This window comes from Bubalus kerabau, chromosome 22, assembly GCF_029407905.1.
Source record: "Bubalus kerabau isolate K-KA32 ecotype Philippines breed swamp buffalo chromosome 22, PCC_UOA_SB_1v2, whole genome shotgun sequence".
NCBI classification, from domain to species: Eukaryota; Metazoa; Chordata; class Mammalia; order Artiodactyla; family Bovidae; genus Bubalus; species Bubalus kerabau.
This window is the reverse complement of record NC_073645.1, coordinates 26,038,446-26,061,209: the sequence shown is the minus strand read 5'-3', so window position 1 is coordinate 26,061,209 and position 22,764 is coordinate 26,038,446. Positions and strand designations below refer to the sequence as shown.

At 41.0% G+C, this 22,764-nt stretch overlaps 1 protein-coding gene across 2 annotated transcripts; it reads right to left on the bottom strand.

Moving 5' to 3' along the window:
• Positions 1 to 16,836, bottom strand: AS3MT (arsenite methyltransferase). 2 transcript variants are annotated; one of them, XM_055560212.1, is made up of 11 exons: positions 16,734 to 16,836; positions 16,499 to 16,539; positions 16,114 to 16,241; positions 15,024 to 15,174; positions 14,306 to 14,442; positions 13,534 to 13,603; positions 10,881 to 10,962; positions 9,795 to 9,926; positions 9,282 to 9,424; positions 7,018 to 7,152; positions 1 to 241 (listed from the first exon to the last, which is right to left on the bottom strand). In XM_055560212.1, coding segments are annotated over exons 1-11 (1,125 nt in total). In that variant the 5' UTR covers positions 16,735 to 16,836; the 3' UTR covers positions 1 to 136. The 2 variants fall into 2 exon arrangements, with proteins under 2 accessions (XP_055416187.1, XP_055416188.1); XM_055560213.1 differs by lacking the exon at positions 7,018 to 7,152.
• Between the last annotated feature and the right edge of the window lie 5,928 nt (positions 16,837 to 22,764).

Genomic DNA, 22,764 nt, shown 5'->3' with positions numbered 1-22,764 from the left:
TTTATTTTTATCTAGAGATCAGTGGACTTCTGCCACTTGCTCTTTCGTATGGTATGGGCTATGGGAAAGGGTGGGTTAAGACATGTGTAACTCATTCTTTCACCTCCTGCGCACTGTCGTCTGGTCAGCTGTTGTTTTAGGAGCATTTCTTTGTACTGCAGCAGCCACCAACAGCAGGGGAACTTCTGGACTCCTCACTGTCGGACCTCCCTGCAAGCTCAAATGGATCTGTGATCACATCCTGTCAAAAGACAAACCAAGACGAAAGGATACGTTAAAGATGTTTTGACAGACACTAACATTTCAGCTGGACTTAACGCTTATTTCCTACAAGGAGGACAAAATTGTACAGTTCTGTGGGGTCCGGGAGCAGCATCAGTGACTCACTTATCAAGGTGGCTGTCTTTTCCTGAAGTTTCTAATCAAGTTATCGCTATTTTCAAGGTAAACTTCATTTAAAGCTTCTGAAAGGTCCCTTTTGGGCCAGAAGAGTTGATTTGCTTTATTCCATGGGATTCCCATTTGTTTGTGCCTTTTACCTTTTTAGAACTGAGCTACTGACATGCTGGATCTTCTTCCCTTCTCTTACTCTAATCTCTAGAAACGTGTGCAAGAGAAGAAGGGAAGTCCCAGATACCAGGGCCCTCCTTAGCAATTGCTGATATTCAGATGTTGAGATTGCCAACCACAACCAGTAAGATTTCAGGGCAGAGTAAGTGGAACTTTCAAAAGACAAGACAGCAGTCTTTATTTTTCCTCCTTTCACCTTCTAATGAGATACCTCTACCAGCAGTCCCAACAGTCAGAGAAAATCCAGGCACAAGACTGCACATCAAGAATATGCACAAGCCACCTTATTAATGAAAGTGAATTCATTAAACATGATCTTGCTGCTGCTGCTGCTAAGTCGCTTCAGTCGTGTCCAACTCTGTGCGACCCCATAGACGGTAGCCCACCAGGCTCCCCCGTCCCTGGGATTCTCCAGGCAAGAACACTGGAGTGGGTTGCCATTTCCTTCTCCAATGCAGGAAGGTGAAAAGTGAAAGTGAAGTCGCTCAGTCGTGTCCAACTCTAGCGACCCCATGGACTGCAGCCTACCAGGCTCCTCCGTCCATGGGATTTTCCAGGCAAAAGTACTGGAGTGGAGTGCCATTGATCTTACACTCTTATTATTTGTTGGTGGACTGCAACCTACAAGTTACAAACAAGTTATTTGTTTATAACTGCAAACAGAAAGATTGGAGAAGGAAATGGCAACCCACTCTAGTGTTCTTGCCTGGAGAATCCCAGGGACGGGGGAGCCTGGTGGGCTGCCGTCTCTGGGGTCGCACAGAGTCGGACACGACTGAAGCGACTTAGCGGCAGCGGCGGCGGCAGCAAACAGAAAGATGTACAAGTAATATCAGTACCACTTCCAAATGTCTGCAACCAGACCAAAAAGCTCTCAAAACTTGAAGGAACTAGAAGGTGGGACACCCTGACAAGCAGTCCTTTCCAGCACTAACTGTGCTTGTGTGAACAGTACAGATATGGAGAGCTACTGCAGCATACTGGTTAAGAATGTCAGCTCCAGAAATACATGTGGGTTCAGATTTACTCCTTTCTAGCTGTGTGACCTTGGATCAGCAAATTAATCTCTCTGAGCCTGTTTCTTCATTTGTAAAATGAAGAAAAGGAGTATTATGAGGACTAAATGATGAGATGCCTTCAACATATTAACTGTTTGATAAAGATTAGGTCCTCTCGACTACAACCAAAATCACTGTAGACGGCGACTGCAGCCATGAAATTAGAAGACGCTTGCTCCTTAGGAGAAAAGCTATGACAAATCTAGACAGTGTATTAAAAAGCAGAGACAGCACTTTGCCAACAGTGGTCTGTACAGTCCAAGTTATAGTTTTTCCAGTAGTCATGTATGGATGCGCGAGTTGGACCATAAAGAAGGCTGAGTGCTGAAGTGTTGATGCTTTCAAAGTGTGGTGCTGGAGAAGACTGTTGAGAGTTCCCAGGACAGCAAGATCAAACAAGTCAATCCTAAAGGTAGTCAGTCAATCCTGAATATTCATTGGAAGGATGGATGCTGAAGCTGAAGCTCCAATTCTTTGGCTACCTGATTTGAAGAGCCAATTCATGGGGAAAGACCCTGATGCTGGGAAAGACTGAGGACAGGAGAAGAAGGCGGCAAGAGAGGGTGAGATGGCTGGATGGCATCACTGACTCAGTGGACATGAGTATGAGCAAACTCCGGGAGATAGTGAAAGACACGGAAGCCTGGCGTGCTGCAGTCCATGGGGTGGCAAAGAGTCAGACACAACTCAGCGACTGAACAACAGCAACAACTGTTGTCATGTGATTACTCCCACGACTATTAACTAGAGCAAGACAGGACATAGCACACATCCTATCTGCATCACTATAGATGCTGCAGGGTTTTAATAGTTCTTTTAAATAGCAAAATACACTTTGCTTGTCAGGATTAAAGGAGGAGGAGGAGGAGAAGAAAGAAAAACGAGGACTCTCAAAAACAGTCATTATGGAGTCAAGTCCCAGAAAGAAGCAGTACTTTGATTCTTCTACTGCGCCAACGGATAGGATGACAGAAATACGAGCAATTCCCCACATGCCTCCTGCTTGTGGTTCCCAGGAATCTATCACAAAGGTCTTCCATAAAAAAGATAAGAACGTCCTCCTCCGAAAGCCCAAGGTTGTATTTCTAGGACACACAGCTGCTTCATTCTTCAAATCTTCCTTCAGTGTCAATTAGTCCCATTTCAGACATGGAACTGACGGCACGCCCGCAGGCTGAAAGAAGCAAGGTGAGAGATGGGAGATGGTTCTGACAAACCAGTTCAAACACGTAGAAAGCTGCATTCCAACCAGAGGTCAGGCATCCTCCTGCACATGAGGTGCTGGAGAGCTCTGCTGCCAGAAAATTCTCTCCTGCAGAAGCAAACGCATCTAACAAGCAAACGCCCCCAGAGTGGGCTGGGGGAAAGATTCTGTTTACTTGTAACTAATTCTCTGGCAGCCTTCAGAACCAGGATTCAGGAAACCAAGTAAAGGAGAATAGAATGATGAAAGTATTTCCAGATAAACACTGATTTTGACCAGGAAGATTTTGTTATCAGTGAACAACCAAGAATTTCAAAAGACCAGTAACACATTCATGAAATGCAATGGACTGAAAAGTCAGAATTCAAATTTCTCTACTTTTCCCTCTAAAGTTCTTTTTCCTTCAAAAGCAGAGTGCTCAAGAATCAAATAAAGCAAAAAATAAATAAATAAAATCACTTTTTACCTCTAGCGATGGCTTCTACACTTAGCTCAGATTATGCCACCAGGGAATTCCCTAATAAGCTTCACTCTTAAAAGACTGCTTGGGGACTTCCCTGGTGGATAAGAGTCCACCCGCCACTGCAGGGCCATGGGTTTGATCCCTGATCCAGGAAGATCCCACATGCCTCGGAGCAACTATGCCCATGCACCACAACTACTGAGCCCACACTCTAGAGCCTGGGAGCTGCAACTGCTGAAGCCCATGTACCTTCCAGCCTGTGCTCCCCAACACGAGAAGACCACGCACCAAACCAGAGTAGCCCCCCTCGCCGCAACTAGAGAAAGCCTGTGCGGAGCAACAAAGACCCAGCGTGGCCAAATAAAAAAAGACTGCTTGGGAATTCCCTGGCAGTCCAGAGGCCAGGATTCAGTGCTCACTGCTGGAGCCCGGGGTTCAATTTCTGGTTCAGGAACTAAGATCCCACAAGCACTGAGGGAAGAAAAAAAAAAGACTGCAAGGTAACAAAAGGTGGAGGAAAAGGCACAAGAGTTACTTGTGTATCAATGTTTTTGCCCCATGCATCGAAAATTTCTACAAAATATAAAGAGCAGAAAAGTAAAATTTTTGAAGATTATAGAAATTCTGAGCCAGGAGAAAGGGTACATGAGAGAATGATGAAAGAATCCTGCAAAGAGGGTCAGAATTCAAACACACAGAACACAGTTCCAAGATACCCAGAATCTTCAGTTCAGTTCAGTTCAGTTGCTCAGTCGTGTCCAACTCTTTGCGACCCCAAGAACCGCAGCATGCCAGGCCTCCCTGTCCATCACCAACTCCCAGAGTCCACTCAAACCCATGTCCATTGGGTCAGTGATGCCATCCAACCATCTCATCCTCTGTCGTCCTCTTCTCCTCCTGCCCTCAATCTTTCCCAGCATCAGGGTGTTTTCCGATGAGTCAGCTCTTCACATCAGGTGGCCAAAGTATTAGAGTTTCAGCTTCAACATCAGACCTCCCAATGAACACCCAGGACTGATATCCTTTAGGATGGACTGGTTGGATCTTAGTCTTTAGTTGGACCAAGAATCTTAGCAAATACAAATCCACAACCATAACCACCTCTGTTTCTTGGGTATGTTATTACTTGCCAGGCATCGCCTAACATTTACATGTATCATTCCATTTGACTTTTACAATCTGAGGAGAAAAGGGATTATTATCTTGCCATTAAACATGAGGAAACAGAGGGTTTGAGGAGTTTAGGTAAGGAATCCAAGATTACACATAGGTGGCAGAGCCGAGATGTGTACTTAGCCTATCGTGTACATACACCCCACCATCCTGCCCCAGAAAGAGCAGTAGCTTATTTTGCTGGGCAGGACTCTGGTGCAGGTTAGAAGTTCTGTCAGACAAAAAAGACTTGAAATCCATCACTAAGCCTGTTCTAAATAATAGAATATTATAAATTAACAAATGGATTAATAATTATGAGAGCATGAATGGGGGAAAGGTAAAAATAAATAAGAGAAAGATGCCACTATCTGTTACCACTCCCTATCCACCTTCTTCATAGGGAGGTTGTGAGAGGTGACTGGAGATAACTTGTGATAAAATGCTGTTAAAAATGCTACACCAATATTTCCGTTACTAGAATAATTTTTAAATAAGAATCTAAGATATTTTAGAAAATATTCATTTTAGAATATGCTGCAATACTGGCTCAAATACTTCACACTAACGAAGATGGCTACAATCAAAACAGAAAATAACAACTGTTGGCAAGGATGCAGAGAAATGGGAACCCTTGCACATTGCTGGGAGGATTGTAAAATGGCGGAGCCACTGTAGGACACAGTTTGGTGACTTCAAAAAGTTAAATGGAGAATTACCACATGACCCAACAATTCCACTCCCAGATACAGACCCAAAAGGATTCAAAACAACCACTCAAACAAGTACATGAGGCACATATACATGCACAGTCACAGCAACATTACAATAGCCAAAAAGTGGAAACAACCTAAACATCTCTCAACTGATGAATGGGCTAAAAAGAAAAAACTGTGGTATAGCCATATAAGGGACTATTATCCAGCTATGAAAAGGGATGAAATACTGCTATATGGATAAACCCTGAAAACATTACATTAAGTAAAAGAAGCCAGACAGAAAAGGTCACAAAGTATTGTATGATTCCACTTTTATGAAATGTCCAGAAAAAGCAAATCCAGAGACAAGAAAACAGATTAGTTACTGCCAGGGATGGGGGAGAGGAGGACTGGGGATGAGTGCTTAATGGGAATAGGATTTACTCGGGGGGATGACGAAAGCTTTCTGGAACTAGACAGTGGTAATGGTTGTATGACATTATAAACAGACTAAAAGCTACTAAACTGTACAGATTAAAATGGTTAAAAAAAATTGGTTAAAATAGTGAATTTTATGTTATGCAAATTCTACCTCAAGTTTTAAAAAGCACTAAAAGAAAACAAGTAAATTTATAAGGTTCACATAGAACAGATCTTTCTAATGGTAACACCAGAGCCAGATACCATAAAGGAAATGACTGCATAAAAACCGAAAACATCTATTCAGGAGAAAAAGCAAATAAAAAGGGGAACTCCCCTGTGGTCCAGTTGTTAAGACTCTACGCTTCCACTGCAAGGGGCATGGGTTCAATCCCCGCCCAGGGAACGAAGGTCAAACATGCCATGTGGCACAAGAACAAAAAAAGCAAACGAAAAGATAAAAGAGAAAAAATTTGCAACATAATAATAAACACTCTTATATTACAAAGGAAGTTCACAATAGATGAAATGTAAATAGTCAATAAACATAACCAAAAAGTTCAATGTATGTAAAACAAACAAATTATATTCTGCTTATCAGATAAACAAAGATTTTTTTTAAGTTGTTGTTCAGTCACTCAGTCATGTCTGACTCCTTGTGATCCCATGAACTGTAGCATGCCAGGCTTCCCTGTCCTTCACTATCTCCTGGAGTTTGCTCAAACTCATGTCCATTGAGTCGATGATGCCATCCAACCATCATCTTTTTTAAAAAGTAATAACCATATTAGTAAGGATACAGGGAAAAGGTATTCTCATACATTGCAGGCAGGCATGTAGGCTGGTACCATCTTTCTGACTATTCATATAAAAAGGTCTGTTGCTGTTTTGTCACTAAGTTGTGTCCAATTCCTTGCGACCCCATGGACTGTAGCCCTCCAGGCTCCTCTGTTGGTGAGATTCCCCAGGCAAGAATACTGGAGTGGGTTGCCATTTCCTTCTCCAGGGGATCTTCCTGACCCAGGGATTGAACCCACGTCTCTTGTATCTCCTGCATTGGCAGTGGATTCTTTACTGCTGAGCCACCACAGAAGCCCACATTAAAAGGTGTATGTATATATGTATACTTTGCATAATTTTTTCCCAAGGTAGCTCTTAATCTTTTTTGTATCTGTACCTCTTTGGAAACCTGATGAAAGTAACACTCTTTCCCAAGAAAATACACATACAATTTTAAGGGGTTCGTGGATGCTTCAAAGTCCATTGATGGAAGTACCAAGTCAGCATTGGAAAAATGAAGTTAAATCATTTTATAGGTACAAAAATACTAGAAATAAGTTATGATGGCCAACTAAAAGAATAATGATTTGTTTCTTTAGCAGTCTGTGGTGATCATAACAATTTTTTAAATGGTTCTCCGTTGGAGGTTAGGGAATGAAAAGCCAAGCCAACCTTTACTTCTAAAGCAGTATAGGCTCCACATGTTGGCAACTTCTCTCCATCTGGCCCGATCAGAAAATCTTGGGCAAATCGTGAATTCTTCAAGATAGCCACTGTTTCTTCATCTACTTCAACAGCTTCATCTTTCTGAAGGGAAGCATGAAAGACATTCTTAGAGATGCCACTCTCGTCTGAATAGAAGAAAAACACCCTGAAGGGTTCTTCTATCTACTACTATCAAGAAGTATCTCAAGATAAAAGACCACACCTTTTGACATAGTATTTTCTCACGTTCAGACCCTGCTGCTAGTAGCTTCATGCTTATTTCTCCATGGAATTGACCAGTGTCACTATTAGTTTTCCTTTGGTGGCAACACCAAAAAAAAAAAAGGACACTCATCGCTCCAGTGTCTAGTTTCTGCTCAGAAGCAAATGTAGAAAACCACTGCTCTCTGAGTTTCACCTTATTTGTTGCTAAAATAAGGTCTTTGGACTAATGGCTTTTCTGGTGTGTTTCCTTGAGTCCCAGTGTGCCTGGGACATGCGTAAAGGGTCCACGCCTTGGGAACCAGGAGTTAACACAGGAGATTCTGAGCTGTCCAGTCTCTGCTCCTGTCCAATAAATTCTGCTTGTATCCCTTCAGATACTGGGGTTACATAAGGCAAGGACCTACACATAGTTAAGTATTGGTCTTTTAAATAAAATTGTGGGCCTCCCTGATAGCTCAGTTGGTAAAGAATCTGCCTGCTTTTGCTGAAAAAAAAAAAAAAAAAATTCTGGGGGCAAGTACAGGGTAGGCAGATTGGCTAACGGGGGTCAAAAGATACAAACTCTCAGTTATAAAATAAATAACTCATGAGGCTGTAATGTATAGCATAGTGACTGTAGTTAATGATACTGTTTTATATATCTGAGAGTAGCTGAGAAAGATCCCAAAATTTCTCATCATAAGAAAAAAAAAATTTGTAACTACGTATGGTAATGGACATTAACTGTAGACTTACTGGATGATCATTTTGCAATATATACAAATTTTAAATCACTGTGTTTTATACCTAAAGTTAATATAGAGTTATGTGCCAAATATGTCTCAATAAAAAATAATTCTGCCATTAGAAATGTTTTTTTGAAAGCCACTAGACCAGAGTGATGGTTTTACTGATTCTGTGGCTCTACTGAGCAGGCAAATGGCAGTGTATCAGTGAAAAAGCATTAATGGCTCTGTGGCACCAGGAGTATTTAAGAAATCTGAAAATGCTATCTAGACCAAAACATCAGAGTAGGGAAACAGTTAAGTTCTTCCACCTTTGAAACAAACAATGACTGTATCTTCTATTTACTGAGTTCCCAGTACCAATGTTTTACTACAGTATTGCTAATCTTTACAGAAAATCTGCCACATAGTATTATTATTATCCCTACTTTTACAGTGGAGCAAACTGTTTCTCAAACAATTTTGGTGGCATATTCAAGTTTACTCAAGTAATAAATAAATGACAGAACTAGAATTTGAAACCAGCTGTCTAGTTCCAAAGCCTGTACTTACCTGTTTTGAAAAAACAAAGCCTACTCGAAAAAGAGTAGTAGCAATATCAGTGTCATCATTAAACACTAACAATTCCTTAATCCCAAAACAATTAAACAACTGAAATATTATTGCTCAGTACTCTCACAGTTTTCCATCTTTATAATACCATGACTCTGATGCATGAATGACGTTTCATAGAAAAGTTTTTAAGGTAATGATATTTGGTTACGTAAGAGAACATTCTATTCTTAGGAGATGTATGCTGAAATATTTAAAGGTAAAATGTCATGATATCTGCAACTTACATTTTAATGGTTTAGCAAAAAAAAAAAAAAAAAAAAATATATATATATATATATAATATATATATATTTGTTATTATTTAGTCACTAAGTCGTGTCTGACTCTTTTTTGACACCGTGGGCTGTAGCCCACCAGGCTCCTCTGTCCATGGGATTTCCCAGGCAAGAATACTGGAGTCAGTTGGCATTTTCTTCTCCAGGGGATCTTCTTGACCCAGGGCTCGAACCTGGGCCTCCTACATTGCAGGCAGATTCTTACCACTGAGTCACCAGGGAAGCCCACAAGTATGTGTGTGTATTTGTTTGTGTGTATATAGACAGACACACAGACACATACACATATACCAAGACCAGAAAAGTGAGAAGCAATGCAAGATTAAGCAAAGGTTTGTGGAGCAAAGTAAGAAGAGGAAGAATGCTGGAAGTCATGGAAATCTTTAGTTACCTTAAATGTGAAATTTGCATCAAATATTAGTTCTTTTTCATGTCCTCTGATTCCTCCATTGTAAATAACTTGGCATTTTTGGGTTGGTCCTGTCTTAGGGAGTTTGAAGAGGCGAAATGTTGCAGAAACAAAACGGCAGTCGCCTAAAAACAGAATATACTCATGGTTTGTCTCCAGCACTGCAATGGTTATTGGTCTGCTCAATAGATGAAGACTTAAATATTATAAAGATGGTATCTTCTTTGCATGCCATCAATCATCTTTCTGGGCACATGACTCTATTTATTGAATACCTTCAAAGTGCTTTATTAAACACCAAACTTTGGGGGGCTTCCCTGGTGGCTCAGAGGATAAACACCAAACTTTGGGAAGCTGCCATTAAAGGGGAGATAAGATAGAGATTTCCAGATGACACAGTCTCCTTCAGTGAGACTCACTGAGGAGATACTTGCTAATCACCAAATCAGAACCATTCAGGTTGGAGTTATAACAGTCCCTGCCACTGTTTCTTACCGATCACGTTTTCCAGCTCCTTGTTTTGAACTGTAATGAAATTGGCAGTGACCAAACGTGGAGGGCAGAACCCAACTTTTTTGGCAAGGATAGAAAGGTCCTTCCAGTATAAAGCACCACCCAGGCACTCACCTAAAAAAAGAAAAATCACAGATCAACCAATACAACTAGATATTAGGGAGTTATTCTTCTGGTATAATTGATTAGGCTATGGTATTACTTAGAACACAGGTCCTAGAAAAATAGAAGAACCTGAGAGTCCCCCAAGGTCTAGAAAATCAAAGTGAAGGCTGGATATGCTAGCTAATGGTTCTATCAATCATAATATTCATGCATATATTAGGTCACATTCTGAAAAACACTATGTTATGTGAGTAAAAATATACAAGAAAAATTACAACACTGCCTCTTAGTTCCAGATTAACCTTATAACAATCTGCTACTAGAACAGTAAGCACTATTAACGTTCATAAGGCATTTATAGTTTTCAAGTTCATTACATCAACAAATTAGAAACAAACTAAATCATTACCAAGAAAGAAATGGCCAAATAAAATATGGTTCAGCTGTACAATATAATTGTATGAAAGAAAAAAGTTAACATAATTTATTTTAAAAGAACTTTTGATTTCATAGCCAGACTGACCAAACACATGCCATTTATCTCCTCAATGTCCAGAAACTCCATGAAAATGACACTCAAGGGATCAGCAACAGAATAATGGTGAAAATACAGGGAATTAAGGACGCATCATCTCTGGAGCAACTGGCGTCATTTCCACACTAGAGCTTTTAAAAGAATTTTTCACACACATTATCCCATTCAATCTTCATGACAGCCTTATGAGGCAGACTGAATTATTACCTACATTTTATAGTTAGGAAGTCATGACTCAAAGAGAGTAATTAAATTGCCCAAGGTCTTATCAGAGTTGAGTGTCAGAGGAGGAAAAGAACCTAAGCCTGTTACCTAAAGGCATGTGTTCCCACAGCACAAAGCCTCACCCTGGACATCAGCAGGATGGAATGCTGTACTTGAACAAGTATCTGCCTCAAAACAAAACAAAACAAAACACAAACACCTACCCCATAAAACTTTGTGTGTCCTGATTTCTTCTGGCAATTCAAGGCTAGCATAGACGTCACTGAAATATAGCTCCCCACCATGCTGAAACAGAATTAATCCAAACAAGGTTAAAGATTACATTAGTCCCTGATAGCAAAGAAAGGCATGAGGGGATAAAATCAAGTTTTAAAAAAACAACAGAAGTTCCTGAGTTGACCCTTTTTGAACAAATAACTACTTGCTCCCTCTCTAGTTACAATCAATAGCAAACTGCCAAGATTTTTTTTCAGTGCCTCAGTCAGTCAGTTCAGTCCCTCAGTGTCTGACTCTTTGAGACCCCATGAATCTCCCTGTCCATCACCAACTCCCGCAGTTCACCCAAACTCATGTCCATTGAGTCAGTGATGCCTTCCAACCATCTCATCCTCTGTTGTCCCCTTCTCCTCCTGCCCCCAATCCCTCCCAGCATCAGGGTCTTTCCCAATGAGTCAACTCTTCGCATGAGGTGGCCAAAGTATTGGAGTTTCAGCTTTAGCATCAGTCCTTCCAATGAACACCCAGGACTGATCTCCTTTAGGAGGGACTAGTTGGACCTCCTTGCAGTCCAAGGGACTCTCAAGAGTATTCTCTAACACCACAGTTCAAAAGCATCAATTCTTTGGTGCTCAGCTTTCTTCACAGTCCAACTCTCACATCCATACATGACCACAGGAAAAACCATAGCCTTGACTAGACAGACCTTTGTTGGCAAAGTAATGTCTCTGCTTTTCAATATGCTATAACTTTCCTTCCAAGGAGTAAGCATCTTTTAATTTCATGGCTATAGTCACCATCTGCCGTGATTTTGGAGACCCCAAAAATAAAGTCAGCCACTGTTTCCACTGTTTCCCCATCTATTTCCCATGAAGTGATGGAACCAGATGCCATGATCTTTGTTTCCTGAATGTTGAGCTTTAAGCCAACTTTTTCACTCTCCTCTTTCACTTTCATCAAGAGGCTTTTTAGTTCCTCTTCACTTTCTGCCATAAGGGTGGTGTCATCTGCACATCTGAGGTTATTGATATTTCTTCCGGCAATCTTGATTCCAGCTTGTGCTTCTTCCAGCCCAGCCCAGCGTTTCTCATGATGTACTCTGCATAGAAGTTAAATAAGCAGGGTGACAATATACAGCCTTGACGTACTCCTTTTCCTATTTGGAACCAGTCTGTTGTTCCATGTCCAGTTCTAACTGTTGCTTCCTGACCTGCATATAGGTTTCTCAAGAGGCAGGTCAGGTAGTCTGGTATTCCCATCTCTTTCAGAATTTTCCACAGTTTATTGTGATCCACACAGTCAAAGGCTTTGGCATAGTCAATAAAGCAGAAACAGATGTTTTTCTGGAACTCTCTTGCTTTTTCCATGATCCAGTGGATGTTGGCAATTTGATCTCTGGTTCCTCTGCCTTTTCTAAAACCAGCTTGAACATCGGGAAGTTCACGGTTCACGTATTGCTGAAGCCTGGCATGGAGAATTTTGAGCATTAATTACTTTACTAGCATGTGAGATGAGTGCAGTTGAGCGGTAGTTTGAGCATTCTTTGGCACTGCCTTTCTTTGGGATTGGTCAGCTAATAGCTAATAAAATAACTTTACAAACTTAATCAATCTGAAGCAAAGCAGACCAGGCTTTCACAGAACAGACGTAAACGGTACTCATAAAGTCTCCTTCCTTAAAAATTATATAACTTTTGTAACACTGTTATTTATTTTTGTAATAACACATTATCTTTTTAAAACGTTTTTAAAATTTCAGGCATATGAGTTATCAGGAATTTTAAGATTTTATTTAGCTAATTTCAAGAGCATGGAGGTCTAGATTCTACAGTAATGTCTCTACCTTCTACAAGTACACCCTGGTGAAAGTAATGAACTGGTCTATATAATGGCATACTAATTAAGACACTGTTAAATCATTTCTGCATAGTGTCCAACTCTTTTCAACCCCATGGATTGTAGCCTGCCAGACTCCTCCGCCCATGGAATTCTCCAGGCAAGAATACTGAATTGGGTATCCATTCCCTTTTCCAGGGGATCTTCCCAACCCAGGGATCGTTTAAACCTGGGTCTCCTGAATTGCAGACAAAAGCCCCTGATCTCTGTAACAGTAATATAAACCAAGAATCTCAGAATCTTCTATCATGAAGAGATACATCTCATGATACATATAGAGGGTGTGGAGTGCCTGCAAATTTTCCTTTAAGACAGTAGTTAGTGTAAAAGATTCACCTTCTGTAACTTCCCAAAGATAATGGAATACTGATGGGTACAAAATAAGGAGCACTGAGAAACACTGTCCATGCTAGGAGAGCATATTCAAAATAACCTTAGGAGTCAGTCCAAAGGTCCCCGCAGCTCTGCAGATGCTATTCTAGGCTCCTCTACAGAAGCAAGGAGGAAAAACAGTCAAAAAAGCAAATTTTAACATATTCAATCTCAATCGTGACTCTCAGATTTATCACCTTTTGCAACCTGAGAGAGAAATAAATTCATATCTCAGGTATTCCAGTCACCCCCTTTTTGCCACTCTTTCTAATTTAATGGATAAATTAAGAGTTGGAGCTCTCAGCTCAAGGGGACAAGGACAGGACAGATTCCATGTGTTCTCACTGATAGCCTGTCTCCCTCTTCTCCTCACCTTTAACACTCGATATACCTCCTGCAGCACTCGCTGTTTATCAGGTACAAGGTTAATGGCACAATTGGATCTAAAAAAGAACAGAGAGAATGTCAAGCACACCTTCAGACTACTAAGACACCCTCAAATCCTTTTAGTCCCTAAAGGTGGTTCCCACCATTTTCTCAAAGCTACACCATTTTTCCCACCTCCCTCCTCTCTTCCCCACACTCAACTTTGTCCCAAGATAAGGGCGATAGAATGTTTAGAATCTCAATAAACTGTTAGCAAGTTTGAGTGTGCAGAAAAAATTCTGAGGCATGATGTTGGCCATGCAACAAAATGACCTGGGACCAGACGCCTACTGTTCAAGGCATTTCTTACACCACATGTAAATAGGTTGAGCTCCTCAAAGGCAGCTTTATTAAGGCTGTCACTTGGGCATGATTTGACAACTCGGAGGAAAAACAGAAACACAGAATCTTATCATTTCCCATGAAAATAATATTAAAAATAACAGATCAATGTACATTATACAAGCAGACTCAGGAGTCTTGCTGGTCTTTTGGGCACATTCATAAACCACGGTTCAGCTTAAAATCTGTTCTCTCTTAGGCTAGTGTGTTAGGTGGCTAGTGGACTACAAGTGCTTCAGGCTAGCTCCATCCTTTTGTTAAGCCAGCCTAAGTTTACTTTAAGCCCCTAAATGAGAATCCATTCAACAAAAAGTGGTGATGTTTGTGTGTTCAATCATAAATGGACTATATTCACAACAGTAAGGATGCAGACCTACATAACAATATCATAACTCTCATTCTTGATTCCAGCCTCTTCCAACTTTTCTATGTAGCCATGAATAAAAGTCACATTGGGTGCCTGGAACCCATATTTTTCCATGTGATATTCAATGTACTTGTTAGCTACTTCCACCTACAGGAAGGAAAAAAATAGATTTGATAATCAACATTTTTGAATGCACTAATATTTTCCTAACATTTCCTATTACTAATGGAATATACTCCCCCCAGACTATTTTAAGTAAGTAAACAAGGTTCATCTGGGCAAGGAGAATTTACTACAACATAGGACAATTCAATGAAGCATAAACCCCCTGTCTGATACATGGGTTTTATTTGAATGAAGAAAATCTTTCAGGATAAATGGTAGAAAGAAGGAAAAGATCAAACTCCATTCAGACATCATGAAACTCCTATATCAGATCAAACCTCTGACTCCCTTCTCCCAGAGAGGCCCCTAAACCTCAAAGTTCTCAGCTTCCAAGTCAGGAAGCAATAATGGCAGAAATGAGCATTGCATTTAGCATCTCTCTTAAATTATCCTTGACACGTAACAAGGAAACAACTTCATCTCTAAAAATGGCAACCCACTCCAGTGTTCTTGCCTGGAGAATCCCAGGGACGGGGGAGCCTGGAGGGCTGCCGTCTCGGGTCACACAGATTGGACACGACTGAAGCGACTTAGCAGCAGCAGTATCCCTGAAATCGCCTCACCTGACCTTCTGTCATGTCTATTCCAGTGACATGTCCCTTCTCACCAACCAGCTGACTAAGAGCATAGCAATCTCTGCCACTTCCACTACCCAGGTCCAAAATCCAGCAGTTTTCCAGACACTCAGGGATGACCAGACCACAGCCATAATACCTGGAAAATAGAAAATATATACACGTTGTCTATTATTTTCCCTCTAGAAACTAGAAGACATGGAACCACTAAATCTTATAAATCCTTCCTCCTTCCCTCCCTCCTTTCCTTCCATCACTCATTCAATTTCTCTTCTGGTGTTTAGTCTCCCCCAATACACTGGAAGCTCCATGAAGGCTGACTATCACTGCTTTGTTACCATTGAATTGATGGGCACCGTTCCAGGTAGTAACAAATAAACCAACTAAAATATTTGTTAGGCACTAACTGAGCATCTAATGCAGGTCCAGGACAAGCTCATTACTGAAGAAGAAAGGTAAGACAAGTGTATTTAATGGGGGAGGTAAAACACAAACACAGAGAACATTTTCTATGATTTACTGAAAAACAGTGGCACAGGAAGTAAGTGCTATAGTGGTTTAGGGAAGCAGTGCTCAAGGACTGACGACAGCCTGGCAAAGTAGGTAGGACATCAGTGAGGTGTTGGACAGGCGGGATTCAGAAAGCATTCCAGATTCATAACAGCATGCCAGGCAGGCAGAAATCATCTTGGCTGTGTTGATGGTAAGAGGAAAGGAAAGGTCGGCCTAGAGTAGTCCAGGGCATCGGAGGGAGCCAAGACTGGTTAGGAAGGTAGGGCCAAACTGAACAGGTTGGAATGTCAGGTCAAAGGAGTGTGAATGTATCCTGTGAGTAAAGGGTTGTGCATTGTGGGGGTGGGGGGGTGGGGGGGTGTTTGGAGCTGGGAGGTGAGGGGGTGTCACTGGATGTTCTTCAACAGAGCAGTAAGATAATCAGTGCGAGCTTTACCGATTTTATGACAGATAAGGCAAGCCCCATGGACTGGAGGAGGCAGGTTAATTCTAGTGACCTGGCATCACTATCTTTTGAGAAAGCTGCTGTCTGGGGTCTTCATGGAGGCAGCACAGAGCACTTTACCTCAAGGATACTTCCTCGTGTACATTCTGCAGGGCCTCCCGGATGTGCTGGGGGACCGGCCTGGCTGCAGTGACACAGGCATTGGTCTGCAAGTCTGCTGATTTCTTCAGCACCTGCCCATAGTAGGTCTGACCCAGGGGCCAAAGGTGGGGTGAGGGGTGGGGAAAGAAGAGCTGGTGTCCACTGGGGTAAGGCCCCCTGCACCCCACCAACCCCACTCCAACCCACTGAGGCCTGGCCGGCCTTTGCTCCCTGTAAAGCTCCAAGCCCGGAAGTGGCCCTGCCCCCACCCCAGGAATCCTGGCGGGCCAGGCCGGGCTTCCAAAGGCCTAATGTCTGCACTCAGCCGATGCTCCACCGCAACCACTGGCCCTGCTGCTGGCACCTGCACGTCCTTCCGGATCTCAGCGTCGCGCGGGGTGGCCACTGCCGGGAGGGAGAAAAGGCAGCTGAAAAGCCAGGGCGCTGAGCCCAGCGTGGAGGTGGGGGAGCCCCGGGGCAGAGGGGTGGCCTAGAGCCGGAGCTCCCTGGTGGGGGCGACTGTGGGAGGTAGAGGGAGCAGAGTTTCGGGCACAGGGCCTGGTCTGGGGGCGGGCGGAGAGGAGAAGGACCACACTCACTGTCTCCACCGTCTCCGGACTCCAGGGCTTGAGCACCCGCAGACCGCTCTCAAAGCCCAGCGCTCCCGAGGCCCCACCCCCAGACAGGCAGGCCTGAGTCCCCGCCCCCGCCCCGGGGCAGGAACCCACCTGTGCAGTAGGAGGGACCACGTGTCCCCACGTGCTGCTCTGGCCCTACTGGGCCTAATGTCAGCTTGGCTTTCGGTCTTTCCAACCAGGAAAAGGCTATTACTGTTAATTAGTATCTTCCTTTACTGCTCGACTGTAATTTTCATTTTATAACGCTCATATTAACATCCATACATACATTGATTTTTGCCTCTTTAGGGAATGAAATCACCTTTTCTCAATCTAGTTTTTAAAATCAAGTGTATTGAGATATAATTTACATTCAGTAACATTCACCTTTTTTTATAAAGTGTACAGTTTTGTAACGTCTAACAAAGAGCACATCACTATAATCGACTCTCTCACCCAAAAGTTTCTTCGTTCCTCTTTGTATAGTAAATCTCCCCACCTCCAGCTTCTAAACAACCATAGATCTGTTGTCCCAACTTTCCCAGAATGTCACAGCAATAGACTCACACATTATGTAGTTGTTCACAGTCTACATTGAATGGTATTTAGGAAAGCAACTTTGCTAGGTTCATTTTTAACCTCTAGTATTGTTACTAGAGGTTAAAACAATTCACTTGTTTTCTAGGTATTGTCATCTCATCTTGCAGAAATTTTTTTTTTAATTTAGTTTTTCCTCCACTAATACATTTTATTTTGTGGTAACAACAAGAATTCCTATTCATTAGGATAGTAAGGAGATACGGGGTTTCAATTAAAAGGATATCTGAACGGAAAATTTACCAAATTTTACTTACTTTTCAATCTCATCTGATAACAATTTTCCCAGATGTCAGTTAGTTTTTAAATATTAAGAGGAAGTTGTTGTATTTTTGTATTTTTAACAAACTAAACCCATGGAAACGATGCTTGTTGGAATATTCTTATAGGCCAGAATATTTCTAACTATTAAATATGTAAAAATGAGTTTTTTAAAAAGTAAATTTTTATAGATACCTAGTTTTGGGCAATCATTTAATGGTGAAAACACTCCTGAATATGGAACTGCAAGTCCTTGGACTGCAAGGAGATCAAACCAGTCAATCCTAAAAGAAATCAACCCTGAATATTCATTGGAAGGACTGATGCTGAAGCTGAAACTCTAATACTTTGGCCACCTGATGCAAAGAGCTGACTCATTTGAAAAGACCCTGATACTGGGAAAGATTGAAGGCAGGAGAAGGGGATGACAGAGGATGAGATGGCTGGATGGCATCACCGACTCGATGGACATGAGTTTGAGCAAGCTCCGGGAGTTGGTGATGGACAGGGAAGCCTGGCATGCTGCAGTCTATGGGTTCACAGAGTCAGATACGACTGAGAGACTAAACTGAACTGAACTTCTAAATATTAAGTTTTTAAAAACACTCTCTCCATTTAAAATTAGTTCGTTTAGAAAAGTAGTCACTTTCTCACTCATTGTTAAAATGGTAACTTTATCTTGAAAGGACAGATGAGTGGGAGGTTAAGGAAAGAAATTTATCATTTTCTACTTGTCCACTTGTGCTTGTTTTATTATATTATCTTCAATTTGCGGTTATTCACAAGAACCATTTGATAAGCCTTAAATCCGCTTAACCACACACAGATATGCTACAATTAAACAAACCACCATCAACTTACACTGGGTTATTCCCAGTTTTCCCTGAAGTATCTAGTGTGCAGGGCTGGTTTTGGACCAGATGGCTTGTGAACGTCACTCATCCTGATTGGTTAGGGCCTCAGTCACAGAATTTTTTTGTTTTTAGTATCACTCCTTAGAGAAGGAAATGGCGACCCACTCCAGTATTCTTACCTAGAGAATGCCGTGGACAGAGGAGCCTGGCAGGCTCTAGTCCATGGGGTTGTAAGAGTCGGACACGACTTAGTGACTACATCACCACCACCATTACCACCAGCGGTCCTCCTGAATGGTGCACGTGCTAGGCAGACTGAGGTAGAGCTCTCAAATCAAGCCATATTTAAAATATTAGCAAAAGCGAATTTTCTCTTTTTTAATATTTATTTATTTATTTGGCTGAGCTGGATCCCAGTTGCAGCACGTGGGTCCTTCTTGTGCTGTGCAGGACCCTTTTAGTTGCTACATGTGAGATCCAGTTCCCTGACCAGGGATCGAACCCAGGCCCCCGACACTGGGAGCACAGAGCCCTAGCCACTGGACCACCAGGAAAGTCCCTAATTTTCTCTTTTAAAAATAAAACATAAACATACACAGATATTTTCATGTTTTCTTTCCTTACCTCCAAGGATGGCCTTGTATAGAACTCCACACATCTAACCTTGTAAGTTACTGGTCTGACAATTCCAGCATGGTCCAGAAAGCCAGATTTTGGTTCAATACACAGAGCCACCTTTCAAGTAGAGCTTCCAAAATGGCCAGCATCCCCAAGTAAAAGATTCTCCAAACATTAGAAGCATTTAAACAGAAGCTATTAATAGAAATACCAACCGGTTGTTTACCTACCAGACATGAAGCAGCAGGGGTAAATGGGTTAAAATTCAGTTCCAAAAATCTTTCCTTTGTATGATGCTAAATACTAGAAATGACAGGAAGCATCCTTGTTTCTGGGGCTTCCCAGGTGGTGCAGTGGTAAAGAATCCGCCTGCCAGTGCAGGAGATACAAGAAACATGGGTTCAATCCCCAGATCGAGAAGATCCCCTGGAGGAGGAAACAGCAACCCACTCCAGTATTCTTGCTGGAAAATTCCATGGACAAAGGAGTCTGGGGGGCTACAGTCAATGGAGCCACAAAGAGCCACTACTGAGCACACACACATACCCTTGTCTCAATTTAAAAGAAAAGTAACAGATAATAGCAAGCTAGACTAGCAGTCAAGACTACCAAGCTCAGAGACTTTGGATAAGTCACTTCATCTCCCTGCCTATATGTTTTCATCTGTTAAACATGGGGCCAAAATTTAATCATTTGTGAGGCCTCATACAGCTATAATATTCTGGAGTCCTATGATACTTTCCTCTAAAACATACTTTTAGAGAGTTTTTTTAAGTTTTAATTGGAAATAGAAGTTGAATTTTTTCTAATCCCCTTTTGGTGCTTATTACAGTGATGTATAATTTTTATTGTTTCCTGGTAATCTAATGTATTTTGCAGCTGTTATATCAACTTTGTAATTCTGGAATTATTTTGGCAACTCTTCTAAATATTTCTCTATTTGATTTTTCAGAGATTTTATTAGGATTTTTGCCTCTATATTCATAAATAAGTATCTCCTAAATACCTATATGTTATCTCAATTTATTTTTTTTTCATGAAAATTACATTTACTTCAGCAAAGGAACTGGGTATCTTGCTATCATTTTCTATACTTTGGGAGCATATGGAAATGATTTGTTCTTTGATACTCTGGAAAAGTCTCAGGCTAGCCATTACAAACAGATGACATTTTAACTGGTTATTTTTGACAAGTTATGGATTATTTCTCATAACCAGATGGGACATACTCTTTTTTAAATGTCGGTTTTATGATACTATGTCTTTATAATGAGCCAGACATTTTGATACTAATAATTAAATTTTCAGCATCAAACTGATTTGTTGTTGTTCAGTCACTAAGTTGTGTCTGACTCTTTGCAACCCCATGGACTGCAATGCACCAGGCTTCCCTGTCCTTCACTTTCTCCCAGAGTTTGCTCAAACTCATGTCCATTGAGTCGGTGAGGCTATCCAACCATCTCATCCTCTTTGTTCCTTTTCCTCCTGCCCTCAGTCATTCCCAGCATCAGGGTCTTTTCCAATGAATCAGCTTTTTGCATCAGGTGGCCAAAGTACTGGAGCTTCAGCTCAGGGTTGATTTCCTTTAGGATTGACTGGTTAGATGTCCTTGCAGTCCAAGGGAGTCTCAAGAGTCTTCTCCAGCACCCCAGTTATAAAGCATCAATTCTTTGGTGCTCAGCCTTCTTTATGGTCCAATTCTCACAACCACACACGACTACTGGAAAACCCATACCTCAGTCTATACGGAATCAAACTGATAATTCTTTTCAAATCTAACTGATTTATATATCTCCTGTTTAATTACAAATTTACACTTTTATGACTGAGCCAACATTTTACCAGTTTAATCTATAAGAACTAATTAATGTTTCATATATTTTTCAAACTTTTGTAACACATGCCTGGTTTTCTTATTCTACTTTGATTTCTTTTGCTCTCTTTCTAAATTCTAACCACAAACCCCTTGGGTTGGCGGAGGGTGGGGGGGGCATTTATTTCTATTTTATCCCTAATATAGAGGGCTTCCCTGTCTTTCACCTTCTCCCGGAGTTTGTTCAAACTCATGTCCATTGAGTCGGTATGACTTTAAAATATGACTTTTTTCTTTTATAGTACTGCTTGGGTGTCATCGCATAAATTCACTTGCATAAAATTTGAATTTTCATTATTTTGAAATTATCCTCCAACATATCCTCTATAACCCAGATGTTATTTTAAAGAAATATCTTTTGTCTCCATATGTTTGATCGCCATTTAATTCTATATAACCTATTTCTATAAGAAACAAACTATTAAATTATGTATACATTTCTGCCTATTCTCGTATTGTCTACTTTTCTTTCATGTATTTTGGCATTATGTTCTTTGTTGGAGAAGACTCTTGAGAGTGCCTTGGACTGCAAGGAGATCAAACCAGTCAATCCTAAAGGAAATCAATCCTGAATATTCACTAGAAGAATTGATGCTGAGGCTCCAATACTTTGGCCACCTGATGCAAAGAACTGATTCATTAGAAAAGACTCTGATGCTAAGAAAGATTGAAGGCAGGAGGAGAAGGGGATGACTGAGTAGGAGATGGTTGGATGGCATCACTGACTCAATGGACATGAGTTTGAGCAAGCTCTGGGAGATGGTGAAGGACAGGGAAGCCGGGCATACTGCAGTCCATGGGGTCACAAAGAGTCCAACATGACTGACTGAACAACAACAACAAACTAGGGTTTCATTATTTAATATAAATTTCATCTTTCATTTTAATTGTGAAAATTAAGTTGTAAAATTTATTTTATCAGATACAACATAAACAATAGTGTGTATGTGTTCAGTCGCTAAGTTGTGTCCTGCTCTTTGAGACCCCATGGACTATAACCTGCCTGCCTCCTCTGTCCATGGGATTTTCCAGGCAAGAATACAGGAATAAGCATTTCCTCAACCAGGCGATCTTCCCCCTCCAGGGATCCAAACTGCGTCTCCTGCATTGGCAGGCAGATTCTTTACCACTTGAGCCACCTGGGAAGCCTAAGCAATTACTGCTTCTTTAATATTTGTTCCAGCATATGTTAATTTTTTTCATCTTAAATATTTCTTTGCTTTGTGTATATTTGGATGGTTAAACTTTGTTTTCTAAACTGGTGACTTAAAAAAAAAAATCAGTCCTTGGATTTTCTAAGAAGATAATTTTACTATATGATAACAATTTTGTCTCTTCATTGCTAATAGTTACATTTAATTTTAATTTCTGCACCAGGTGTGGCTTACAGCGAAATGCTAAATAGAAACTGATGGTAACATCCGCAGATAATATTTCAGATGTTTTACTCATAATATGACAATTGATGTAAGTTTGCAACCATTCTTTTTAAGGTAAATTGAGCCTGTTTACATTTAATAATTGTAATAAATGTTTATAGAATGAATACATAAGTGAATCCCTTCATACCTATTTTTTACTTTAAGTTAATGTGCATATATATAAAATGAGGAATCTATGTATAATCTAACATGATTAGTCAACTTGATGATAGAGCATATGAATTAAACTGGACTCACATTTGCTTTTCTTCTTTCAGTAAAAACACGATTTTCTTAAGTCAGCTTTCTCCCAATACTTTAGTGAATTAAGAATGGAGCTAAACCAGGTTAGAGTCCCATTTTAAATTCAAACAAAGCATAGACATTCA

What these genes read in the sequence shown, in the direction of transcription:
- AS3MT (XM_055560212.1), bottom strand. An exon ending in AGATCCGGAAGGACGTGCAG is followed by an intron (nt 16,242 to 16,498) that starts GTGCCAGCAGCA and finishes CCCCTGGGTCAG; the next exon opens with ACCTACTATGGGCAGGTGCT. An exon ending in GAGAGTTATGATATTGTTAT is followed by an intron (nt 13,604 to 14,305) that starts GTAGGTCTGCAT and finishes GTTCTTTTTTAG; the next exon opens with ATCCAATTGTGCCATTAACC.